This window comes from Falco biarmicus, chromosome 6, assembly GCF_023638135.1.
Source record: "Falco biarmicus isolate bFalBia1 chromosome 6, bFalBia1.pri, whole genome shotgun sequence".
NCBI lineage: Eukaryota > Metazoa > Chordata > Aves > Falconiformes > Falconidae > Falco > Falco biarmicus.
In genome coordinates, this window is record NC_079293.1 from 70,352,886 (window position 1) to 70,365,800 (window position 12,915).

Genomic DNA, 12,915 nt, shown 5'->3' on the forward strand with positions numbered 1-12,915 from the left:
CTGTTACTTACAAAACATAGAATAGTCAAATCTTGAAAGTATCTTGGCTGTTTTAGCTCTTATTCTTGCCATGAGGGGACAGATCTGGTATGAGGCTCTTATGTCTAAAAAAATACCTGGATTTTAAAAAGGAAACACCCACCATCCATCAAGAAAATAATGAGGAGCTCATTTTGGTTCTCCTTATTCCATACCTTAATGTGATATAGGAATTCTTAGGATTTAGAAAACCGTTAATCTATAATCTCTGCCAAAAAATCGTCAGCATCCTCTCAAATCCTTTTGTCCAAGCGTATCATATAGCTATCTAGTGTGCTGTTCCCAAGAATTTCTGCTCAGTTAGGTACACAATAACAATGGTATTACATGTATTCAATCAAGTATTTTTATTCATAGAATACATTTCAAATTTATTTTAGCAGTTTAAATAAGTGAGTTTAATGTATATTTAGTCAAGCATTACAGTAGTGAGGGCTTAAATAGATTAGAAATAAATGAATCCAATTAAAGAACATGTCTGTGAAATTTGATATATCATAGGTGTGAATTAACTGTTTACACAGCAACTGTAAATAAATCATTAATGATTATCTAGAAGAGGTTTAATCAAGGATAAATAGTATAGGACGTAGTTAAAAACATTTGTGTTGAATACATGGAGATTCTGAAATAATAAAGCTATGCTTTGCATCAATAGTGACATGAGTACTGGTCTTGAGAAATGTATTTTTTGGCATCTCTGGTAGATGTACAGCCAGGGGCTGCAGCTGAGAGTTAGCTTAGTAACATTAGCTAGCATGCATTAATAGTGGGAGATTGTTCCTTCCAACAAAAAGCTTCAGTTTAATAGGTGAGACAGACAAAGATATTTCACAAAAACGTTTCCTACAAGAACATATTTTTATGCTCCTTTTCAGAGCTAATATTCAGCAAAGTTAAGGTAGGGATTCTCAGAAGTGATCAGTGATCAGTGCTGGGCTAAATTTGACCCTGGCAAAACGGAAAGTCCTGCTGGCCACCTGGCAAGTAAGCTCAGGCAAGTGCCAAGTGCTTGCTGAAATCCCATGACATGTGATTTGTCCAGTGTGGCACCCGTACGCTGTGGGAGGATTGAGAATTGAATCCACATCACTTGGTTATCAGATTGGTGTCTTAAAGGTGTCAGTGGTATTCAAGGTATGGTTTTCAACATGGAAAAATACTAAGAAGCCCAAGATGGGAAAATGTACCCTCTCTAATAGCAGTCTGTTGTGCTGTTGTCAGTCTGGCTTTCTGCAAAACGGAAGGATACATGAGAACTTCTGTTTATGTGGCATTAATTCCTAAAGGGGTGCTGCGTACCTGAGCTTGCCAATGCACTGAAGTGACATTTTTTTTATGGAGGGGTTGAAAGGGAGTAGTTAGGAGAAAAAAATGAGACTTTTTGAAGTCTCATTTAACAGGCCTTTGGTTTATTCAGAAATATTATTTTGAATGTGCAGGTGAATTTAAAGTAATGGAAACCCTCAAATGATTACAAAGAGGTCACCATGATAATTTAACAAAGGCTGACAGTATGGACATGAGTCATGGAGTTCTGCAAGGTTTAACATGCCTTCAGGTAAAGTATTCTTAACTATTTGGTGGCCATAACAAAAAAACCCCAAAAAACTAAAAGAAAAAAAAGCATTGTTGGCTATGTCCCTCTAATCCAAATTTCTCATTATCAGACAGATTTTAACATATACAAACATTTATAAACTACTGTCAAATATATTTCTCTGTTTAACTTGGCTGAATACACATAGAACATAACTTTTAGCCAGCTGTGCTCCTAGGCACCTCACATTTGAAAAAAAGCACTCACAGTATATATAAATGTTACAGAATTATACTCAGGTCATCATATCTTATTTATTTAAAGCATTTTTTCAGTGCTATCTGTAACAAAATGGTAATGCATTTATATATAATTAGCCTAAGGTATCTTAGGCATTTTATTCACAAACAATAATAAATCCCCGGTGCAGGTTTTCATCTAGCAAATCTAGTAAATAAAGGCAAATATGGTGTACAAAGGATTCCATTTGGAGCCAGAGATGCTAGCTATGTGGTTGAGAATGACAAACGGTACCTTCAGACTGCTGAAAACTCTGCCACACCATGGTTGTCTAGAGGCCAGGGTGTTTTATTTAACTCCAACTGACAGTAAAGTGAATGCATTCTGAGATCCGAAACAAATCACTGAATATACAAAACTTCTCTGAGAGTAGCTGTCTAGAGGATACCCTCAGATATTTGTGTTAAATGATTCGTATAGGAAACTTTGTGCTTCAATTTTCCCAAATGTATCAAATCGTTTAATTAAGCTTCCTGGTTTGGATCGTTCTGTGTTGAAACACAAATACAGAAACAAGATATCATGTATGTGAATCTCAGGGCTGGAGGAGCTGTAAACTTTGACTCAAGATGTATTACCGTTGCTTATGCTATTTATGGAATTAAATGGGTGCCTGGAACTTAATGAAGGGATCCAATATACAGCTCTTGTACTTCTCCAAGTAGATACATTGCTTAACCATTAAGTGTGTTAATGATAGACAGCCACTTGAAAGATTTCTGGAAAGTCTTTCCAAAGACTTTGGTGAGCAGTAGGTCAGGCCTATATGGGACTTTTCAACTGAGACGTTTTAGAAAAGAGGCGTACTAACACCATCCCAATAACCAATGGGAATATCGAGGCAGGGAGTATCTTCAATGCCGCACAACTGAATGTCAGTGTAGTTTCATAACAAGCAGTGAGGTTCAAAGCTTTTTTCCTACTTTGTCCTGAAATTTGGCTTCCTGAACGAGCTAAGTTTAAAATCTTATTTTGACTGGTTGTGGAAGATGCTAAGGGGATTGTATACGCTCCTCCTTGACAAGTCTTGTGAGCAGACTGAGGCCTTTGTAAACATTTCTGAGACACATTGTACATGAACAGAGGACATGGCAGATGAGGAAATTGTCTGTTTTGTTGTACCATCTGCTGATTTAGAAAGCCTGAAGATGACAAACAGCCAGAATCTGTTCTATTTTCACTCATCTGCTGAATGGCGCTCTGTTAGCATTGCATAAGCTGGAGTGTGGAAATGTTAAAAGTTGCAGGCATTGTTTAAAAGTAGAAGAATGATATATTATAGTATTGTGGTCAGACATGTACGAGGATGTGCCAGACTTTTACCACCTTCATGGCTGATTTTAAATGAATTGCAACAACTTGGCAAAATAGACTGAGCATTAATGACATTAACACTTTCAGTTTAATCCCAACATTTCTATCCTGTATTCTCTTAGACTGGCAGAAAATCTGACAAATAATTTTTCTGATTTTTAACTAAAAAATGCAGAGTGCATATGACCCCTTTCATAGATTTGCGTGTAAAACTAGAGGAAATGATGAACATACATATATTATGAGTTCAATAGAAAAAATAGTGAAACCAATTAAAATGGCACCTTGATTTCTTTTGCATGAACAATGCTTTCCACTTTGTTTCAGTTGTGATTGTACCTATGATGTAGGAACCTGCTGCATTAAAATCATCTAATGCCTTTACTTGCAGCTTGTATGTCATCAATTACTTTGAAATGTGTAGGGAATGACATGGGTGTAGGTTATCCAGTGTTTTTCAGGTTTATGTGGCCACATGATGCTTTTTTATTTTTTATTTGCTGTGATTTCCAGTGACAGTATTCCAGTGACAAAATTGCATATTATTCAGACTATAAATTGAAAGATACCTAAAAACAAGAATAAGTTCTGTTTCCAGTTGTATACTGGAATTGCTGTATTGGATCCAATCAAATTAGAATTTGATTGCTGCTGGAAAGAATGATCTGATATGTGTTTATAATCCAATGCCATAACTCCATGCATGAAAACTGAATTTCTGTGAATCTTCTTTAAGGCGTCTCAATTTAGTGTCTTTTGATGGAATTAAATACACTGTAAATATCATAAAATATAGAATCATAGGATGGTTTGGGTTGCAGGGACCTTAAAGATCATCTAGTTCCAACCTTCCTGCCATGAGTAGGGACGTCTTCCACCAGAGCAGCTTGCTTGAGACCCATCCAACCGGGCCTTGAACATTTCCAGGGATGGGGCTTCCACAAGTTCTCTGGGCAACATGTTCCGGTGTTTCACCACCCTCATAGTAAAGAATTCCTTCTTAATATCTAATCTAAATTTACTCTTTTTTAGGTTAAAACCGTTATCCCTTGTCCTATCACTACAGGCCCTACTAAAAAGTCTGTCCCCATCTTCCTAATAAGACCCCTTTAAGTATTGAAAGGCTGCTACAAGGTATCCCTGAAGTCTTCTCTTCTTCAGGTTGAACAACACCAACTCTCTTAGTCTGTCTTCACAGGAGAGGTGCCCCAGCCCTCTGATGATCTTCATTGCCCTCCTCTGGACTCGCCTCCATGTGGGGTCTCATAAGAGTGGACTAGAGGGGAAGAATCACCTCCCTTGACCTGCTGGCCACGCTTCTTTTGATGCAGCCCAGGATATGGTTGGCTTTCTGGGCTGCAAGCACACATTGCTGGGTCATGTCCAGCTTTTTATGCACTAGCACCCCCAAGCCTTCTCCTTAGGGCTGCTCTCAGTCTGTTCTCTGCCCAGCCTGTACCGATTCTGGGGGTTGTGCTGACTCACATGCAAGACCTTGCACTTGACCTTGTTGAACTTCACAACGTTTGCACAGGCCCACCCCTCAAGCTTGTTAAAGTCCCTCTGGATGGCATCCCTTCCCTCCAGCATGTCAACCACACGACTCAGCTTGGTGCTGGCGATCTTGCTGAGGGTGCACTTGATCCCACTGTCCATGTTGCTGACAAAGATGTTGAACAGCACTGGTCCCAGTACGGACCTCTGAACACCACTTGTCACCAGTCTCCACTTGGATATTGAGATGTTGAATGCAACTCTTTGAGCGTAGCCATCCAGCCAATTATCCACTGAGTGGTCCACCTGTCAAATCCATGTCTCTCCAGTTTAGAGACAAGGATATTGTGTGGGACAATGTCGAAAGCTTTGCACAAGTCCAGGTAGATGACAAATATCTGCCTCTTTTTGGTTATCTGTGTATTCTCTGTCACTTTATGAAGAGCTTATTCTTCCTTTCTGGCATGTTGTGGCATTAAGGTAAGAAGATGCTCTCTCTTATGGCTTTTGCAGGGTTTTCCATGGGCTGAGCATTTTTTCTTCTGTTTTGAAGGTTTTCTTCTTGGTTCGAAAGTTATGTTGCTTATGACTGTAGATACGTAAGATCTCTATTTTTAAGTCTGGTTGTCCTTAAATTATTTTGGTTGAATCTGGATATTTATTCTTCACTAATGGATGCCATTATTTTAGTCCTTCTTCTGCATACATCCTTTTGAACTGTTCTTTCTATTTGAAAGCGTTTTTCAGTGCTTAAGTTCTTTTCTGTCCCATAGCCAACACTGTCTTTAAGTAGGAATCTAAATATCTTCAAAATTATTTATGCTTTTAGCTCTCTAATGCTAATGTCTAGTCTCACTTTTACTTTTAGATTTTGGTTAAAGTAGTTCCAGACTTCATCGTGTTACTTGAAGAAACACAACTACAAAAAAGCGTGGCTTGTCTGTACAGTTTTAGTTTGTCTTGGGGCATACCATGCCCACGGGACCTTTGTCAGTAATTCCAGTCTTCCCAACATTATTTTAGCAATGCTGACTCACCCTTTCCTCATCTTTTTTCCTTCAAAGATATCATATAAAAAACCCTTTCATTTTCTTCAGTTTTATGGTGAGCTCTATCGACACATTCAGTTGCCGTATTTGTGCAAGCTGTTGTTTGCTGAGATTTCAGGTTTTGTGGCACTCTGATACTCCCTTACCAGACTTTTTTGGGTCTATCTGCTAATAAGTCATTATCCCTTCCTCAAACTTCCATTAGACAGACTGTTGTTGCCACCATGTTTCATATTGTACATTTTGGCAATGGTAGTGGCAGAAAGTGTCTCTTAAAGCTGAATTATGAGAACTCTTTACACAAGTGTTGCAGACCCAGCTGTCATCCAAGTTGTGAGCAAACAGATTGCCTTCCTCTTCCAAATGCTTTTCTGCTTCAGCCTTTGTCCTTCTCTACCTATGCAGCTAATTATAGCTAGATCCCTTTAGTAAAAATGCTTTGGACTCAACTTTCAGATGCTTTATTGCAGAGAAGTGCAGTTGGTACAGCCATTGATCCTTGTTTTTTTTCATGATGCTAGCTCTACTACATCAACAAGTGCTCTCAAAATTAGGCTCAAGCTTTATAATGGGCGTTGGAAGAGCCAGAGATATGGGACAGAGTGGAAATGCTTGTGCGAGTTAGATCTGAGATGAAAACGGGAAGCGACATATTGTAGCAAGAGGATTTTATACTTTGTCTTCTGATTTCTTTTCACTTACAGTGAAGCATGGTAATCCAGTCTGTAGGTGCTTGATACATTGACCATACTGGCCAGATTCTCATACTGGGGGGAGGGACAAGGCAGAGGAGAAATAATACAGTTTTGGAAGCATACACTACCAAAAGTATCTGCATCCAGGTTTTCTGAGGAGTCAAAGAGGACCTAGAATTTCCATCCAACTGTGGAAAGAATGGCTGTTTCCCATCATGAAAAGGTGGAGGTCTTCAATATGTATCCCTTTGCAAAGAAGCATCACTTTGGTCTTGTCTGGATTCAGTTTATTCCATCTGTTCTTCATTTAAGAGCTAATTTCCTGTAGTTATTCTGATGTTTTATAGTGATGATAGTTGCATCAGAAAATGAGATAAATAGTAGATTGTCAGCAACATACTGTTAGCAATTGAACATATGCCGTATCACTCTCTCTCTCAGCAGTCTCATGTAGATAGATGTAGACTGTATGGATCCCTGTGGGATCCTGAAGGTGAGGACCTTGGAGGAAGAGGCTCATATCCACCACCTTTTTTTAAATTGCATGTAGAACACAAGATGCAGTACTACTGCGTTGCTGGGATTGTTTAATAGAGGATTCAGGTGCCTGAGAACAGGAATCTGGAGATTACAGTTCCACAGGTGGTGGAAGTTTTATAAATTCCTCTAGGAAGTTGTCAGAATTTTCATCTGTAGTTTGTGTACCACTAGGAGCCCTGGTTCCTCTAGTCCTTTGCCTCATAGTGGATATGGATATACTCAAACATTTTCATTTCTTGATGGAACATCGTCTGCAACTGACGTTGAGACCACAGGACCCTTCCCTCATGTTTTCTTTGCATTTTTTTTAATCTGGTATTTATCTTGGCCTGTTACTATTGGTGTTCTGGTGTCTATCTTGGCTCTTCTGAAGGGTAGCTGTGCTAGGATAGGGTTGAGATGGTGATGCAAAAAAGTCCAGGTGTTTCATCTGCAAGGAGAGTACAGATGTGTTCTTTTTCTAAGGGGAAACTTTGCATTTCGCAGCAAGAACTTCAGATAGTTTTCTTCTTATCTTTTGTTTAATGATGTTGCCATCTAAGCAACTGGCTGCAGATGCCACCTTGTGGTGTTTATTCTTATATGTGGTCTGGGAGGGTGACTCCTCACTGTAATGATACCAAGGACTTAGAAAAGTAACAGATAATGGCATGCAAGGTTTTGGGCAGCCTCGTTTGCCTGTTTTTTTTTAGATTTCTGTGTCCTAGAAGCATTTTATGGCGCAGTCTCTGTGATTTGAATGCTTGGCCCTTACACAGATTGTAACGGCAGCCAAGTAGTGTTAGAGTGGCAGTCTGTGGTCTGAATGCTGGGGTGGTGTTTCGTCCAATTTTTTAAAACTCTTCCACTGACATGAGAAAGCAGCACACTGTTACAGGGTTGCATACACCAGGGATGGAGGGGTACTGGCAGGAGTGCAGAGCTTCAGGTTCTCCAGCAAACAGGGAGGCAAAAGGGTTGGAAGGTTAAAAAATGAAATAACCTTCTTATATCCCTAAGGCTGTATATAATTTACCTACTTAGTTTTGATTAATTTTCATTTCTGGAGGCAATACTTGCTGCATCGGACACTGAGACCACAGGAGGCTTCCTTTTCTTACAATCAAATAGTCAGGGGGAATGTGTGTATCAGGATGAGACTGATAGTTTTTTCAGGATTATTGATAATATGTCATGCTACTGTAGTAGTAAAGTATGAAGATTAATTGGCATCCTTTGTTTCTGACATTTTGTACAACATAAAGATAATTTGGTAGGACTCAGTTATGGAGACAGATGTTTTGCATGTCGAGTCAAGGTGTCTGGATAGAAATTCTGGAGGCTAACCACGGGAAAAAATGACGGTTTCTAAACATGTGGATGAGCTTTACCTGTCAAATAGGCCAAAGCAAATCCCTATATTCAGGTACTTTCATTGCAGGCAGGATGTTTGAAATGCAAATATTCTAGCAGAAGCCTATATCTACTAAAGCCAAAGTTTGAAGAAATGGCCTCATTAAGAAGTAATTTTTTTATTAGAAATCATTGATTATACTTGGCTAATCTCTGTCTTCTATGGACTGGAAACAGTGTAGTCAACACAGTTCTAATGTCAGTGATGAATTTTCATGTGTTTATATATAACACATGGATACATACACATTGCCTGCATTGCCAAAAAACCTAAACCTCTTCAACCAACAAGTTTGTTGTTTATCAAGTGCAAAAACATTTTAGTGTAGGACTGGTATGAATAGATCTGTCTGTTGTGCAGGTTTATCTGTGGCTTTTCAAAGATTCATCCTATTTCATTTATTTCAGTGATTTATTAAGTTTGTCCTTCTGTCCCTGACTTTTATATGAAAGCATTCCAGTGTACTAAGCTGTGCTATGCTCAGGTTGTGGTGCAGTTCCTTTCTAAAAATGTTAAGACTCTCATGGCTTACATTGATATATGTGTAATTATAAAGCAAGATATTTTTGCTAAAGCTGGACTTAATATAATTCATTAAGGATGAGTTAGGTTTAGATGGGGTAATGTGTGAATGAATATGCCTCCTTGACTGCATAAGAGAAGCGTTATTTTTCCCTTGCTCTCTTACTTTTCTGCTGATTAACACAAAGGAAGAGAAAAGCTATGAATCCTTCCTCTTTTCCTCCAGGTAGGTAGGTCAGGAAGAAACTCTTGCTTTGCTGTCTTTTAATAAATCATTGTCAGAATAGGTTCCGTATGACTACATGAAAGCTGGAGAGCTCATTTCTTACTCCCCCGGGTATCAGCAGACATGCACATGTGTGCAGAGGGGTGCAGTCCAATGCATATGCCCTCGTTATGCGCAGTAAGACATTGTGAATAATGCCAGTTTTCCTTACTTTTATGTATTCATTAGAAAGTTTGAAGAAACTAACACTGAACATCACAAACTGCCATTGCATCTAGCTCCCCACAGAAAACCTCTAGTATTTGGTGAGTGGGGGACAGACCATTTAAATCAGAAGATTTGTATTTATTTAGCTGTTTTCTCTGACTGGTAAACTTAAAAGAGAGGAATAAACACTCACAAGACTCATAGAAGAGGAATCATTCAAAAATTTGCACCAGTTGCCTGAAATTTTGTGAACAATGAAAAATAACTTCAAAATAAAAGTGTTTTCCATAAAAAAAAAAAAATTGTTAAATTTATTTAGTCATCTATGTAGGCTGCTATGTGCACCCCCACACATGCATGAACACACATACACATGTGGTAAGTTTGTAGTTGTACAGTTAAAAGAGTTTTGAGGAAAATGTATCCTATTTACTGCTTAGCTATATGACCAATGCAGAACTGTAATATAAATCTCAGAAATTTCAATCCCATTGTTTTTTATTACTGAAGAAAGTAGATCAGCATGATAACAGTTGGATGCAAAAAGCAATCATATTTTCAGTATAAAAATAGTGCGATTGTTTAGTAAGCTATACTACTTAAATGTATTAGGGGGATATAGTGGCTTGCCCTGGATGGTTTTATTTTTTCCTTAGAAATATGTTTTGTTTCCACCCCCTACTAAGAAGGAAGAAATGTTTCCCATTAAGATACGAAGTGAGTTTCTTTTTCACTTTTGCCTTTTATATAGGGATACTGAATATAAAGGACTACAGCTCTCCCTGGATCAGGTCACTGCTACCAAGCCGGCATTCTCTTACGCAAATACAACTCCGACCATAACGGATAATAGAAAGGGAAGCAAATCTCGCCTCTCGAGCACAAAGTCAAAATCAAGGACATCACCATACCCACAGGTAGCTGCCTTTAAAAACCAAAATAATATCTTTTTTAATATCTTGATTTTGACTGCTATTTTACCCAAGTAATTAGAATGGGCCAAAGAACATGTTACTGAAAGGGAATAAAGGATGACAGGTTAAAAGATCTGGAGGCAGGAATATATTTCTTTAAACTGTTTCTAAAAAGCTGGAAACATTTATGTTTCAGCATGCATAATAAATCATCATCAACAACAATAACAGTGCAGGGCTCAGAGTTAACGAGGAGCGGACAGGAAGAAAGTGAAAATGTTGGTTTTGAAATACTTGGTTCGAGAGAATTGTGAGTTTTGCCATTTGAGAAAGCTTGCTTTTTCTTACTCTTCGATAATTCCAGCATATCTAGAAAGCTGCCAGATGTTTGACAGCAGTTTAATACTGAAATCTTAGTCAGGAGGACTGAGTTTTAAGGAGGGAAAGCAACAAGCTAACGCTGAACGGGAACAAGAAAGCTTTTCTACGTACAAAGCTTTGAAAGGGAGAAAGCGCTAGGAGATGGCCACTGGCATCAGTGGACTGTAATTTCCCAGATTCCATTTTCAGGCCTAATGTGTAAGGAACATGTCCCTGCCTGGAGAACGGACCAAATTTGATTAGATCTCTGGACTGGAGCCTACCTAATACATTAACACAACTGATTTCTGCAGAGAATGCCACAGCACTTGCATACTTACATTGTCAACCCTTTAGCTCAAATAAATCTGTTTGTCAAAATAACCATTATGTTTACTAAATAATGATGCAAGTCTTACTGCCCTTATGCCACCACACAGTGGATGTAAATATATGCCTTCATGATGTAACATTTAAAAGCTATGTATTTTTAAAGAGTTCAGGTCAATATTTAACTGATAAATGACCTTGATGACTACAGTTTCTCTGCAGGCACAATGTTTTCTAAATTGACCTCTAAGGCCGTACAATGTGAGCCCAAGTGTCTACATCACTTCTTTTTTTTCTTTCTTTTTCCCCTCAAAAGTACCGGGTGGTAAGAATTTCAGTTAAATGACATCTGCTTTTGGCACAGGGAATATTTAACCAAGTGCCTAGGTATGAAGTCAGATTCTTAATTTTATGAATCTAATTTTGCCAGAGGTTGTTTAATCATTTGTTCATATGCATTTCTGTAGGTTGTTAAAGGAGAGTCTTTCTCTTGAATGCGTTACACCAGACAATTGTAATAAAAATGCTTTAAAGAATTGGGAAACTTCCCTACAATTAATTCTAAATTAGATTTTTAAGATAACTATCTTTGATTTGCTGAAATTACCCTTCATCTCCCCTTACACAGTCCTTTCAGAAGTCCTCACTTGCTAGCAGGATGATCCCAGCTGAAGACCTGTTATCCTCCCACATCAATCTGCTTTCTGAAAATGTGACTTTCATCGGTATCTCCTTATTCTCTCTGCCACCAGAAAAAACCCTGGACTAGCAGTGTCGAGACTGTTGGTTTACCAGGGATTGTTGTCTGACAGCTCAGGGTGTTTAGTCTCCAGTTTCATTTTGTATCCTCATTACCAGCTGCCTGGTAGCAAAGTCACAGATTTCATAATTCAAAAAGAACCAGCTGTACTAGTTGCCAATATCTTGAAAAATGGTCATACCATTCATTGCAGCACATCATCACAAGCAACACTGGCAGCTTGGCTTTGCATCCCTCTCGTCCTCCCCCACCACTGAACAAACTGTTGAAAGAGTAAGAGCTGCTGTGAAGAACATGCAGCAGGTGTCATGGCCTGTGTCCCTCAGTCCCCAGCCTACATAATTTGCCAGTCAGTTGCAGAGAAGCAGAGTGTGGCTCAAAAGCCATGACTGAAAGATGAAGTCACAGATTTTGGTTTACACAGGAGCCTGGATTTTAGTGGACAAAGGAAGCAGGAAGTTTGTTGGTAAAATAATGGCAGTGGGCAATGTATTTCTTAAAGTTAAGGGCACCTAGGTAATTTTAAATGTACATACTTTCCTTTTTTTTTTTTAATTCCTCTTTTTTTCTTTCTTTTCACCTTACCACTTACTTTGCTTCAGTCTTGAAGAGAAAAGAGAGTCATATGCCTTACTGGGTGATGACCGAGAAGCCTCTCCATTTCCAGCTGTGTGCCCCTAGGATAGCTACATGAGATGTGAACTGTATGAAAACCAGGTTAATAAATTTCAGCTGAATGTTTACCACTAGAGCAAAATGCAGATGCTTTGGTCACCTAAGACAACGTTAATGTTTTTTTCCTCAAATCTTATGCAAAAGCAGTCATGGTGCAATATGGCCCTTATAGGCACTTTAAGCAAAATTAGAGTTTATTAAATTGGAGGCATCAGTCAGCATATGATTAGCACTGACTGACATTAGTACAGTGGGCTACTGGGTTCTGTGAAACCAGCCCCAGACAGGGGAAAGGCCAGCAGAGAGGAGAGCAAACCAAAATTCACGACACAGCTGTAGCATTTGTCCAGACACTTTGAACAGGGCTTTTCTAGTCCTGTCCTGCCAGGGAGGTGGACAGCCAAAAGAAGAGGTGAAGAAACAAGAAAGATGAAGGCTTGATAGGGTTTTGCAGAAAAAGGAAAATTGTGAGTTGGTTAAAAGATGTGTGTAGTCTTCCCCCATAATAATAATAATTGTGAGGGGCTCCCAAAATCTACCCCTGGACCTCATTTATT

The 12,915-nt window shown here is 38.8% G+C and overlaps 1 protein-coding gene across 1 annotated transcript in view; it reads left to right on the forward strand.

Moving 5' to 3' along the window:
* The window catches only part of SIM1 (SIM bHLH transcription factor 1), a 48,752-nt gene that overhangs the window by 26,564 nt on the left and 9,273 nt on the right, over window positions 1–12,915 (forward strand). The window contains exon 9 of the mRNA XM_056344026.1: window positions 10,071–10,236. Within this exon, the coding sequence (XP_056200001.1) occupies window positions 10,071–10,236 (166 nt within the window). The remainder of the gene's footprint in view (window positions 1–10,070; window positions 10,237–12,915) is intronic.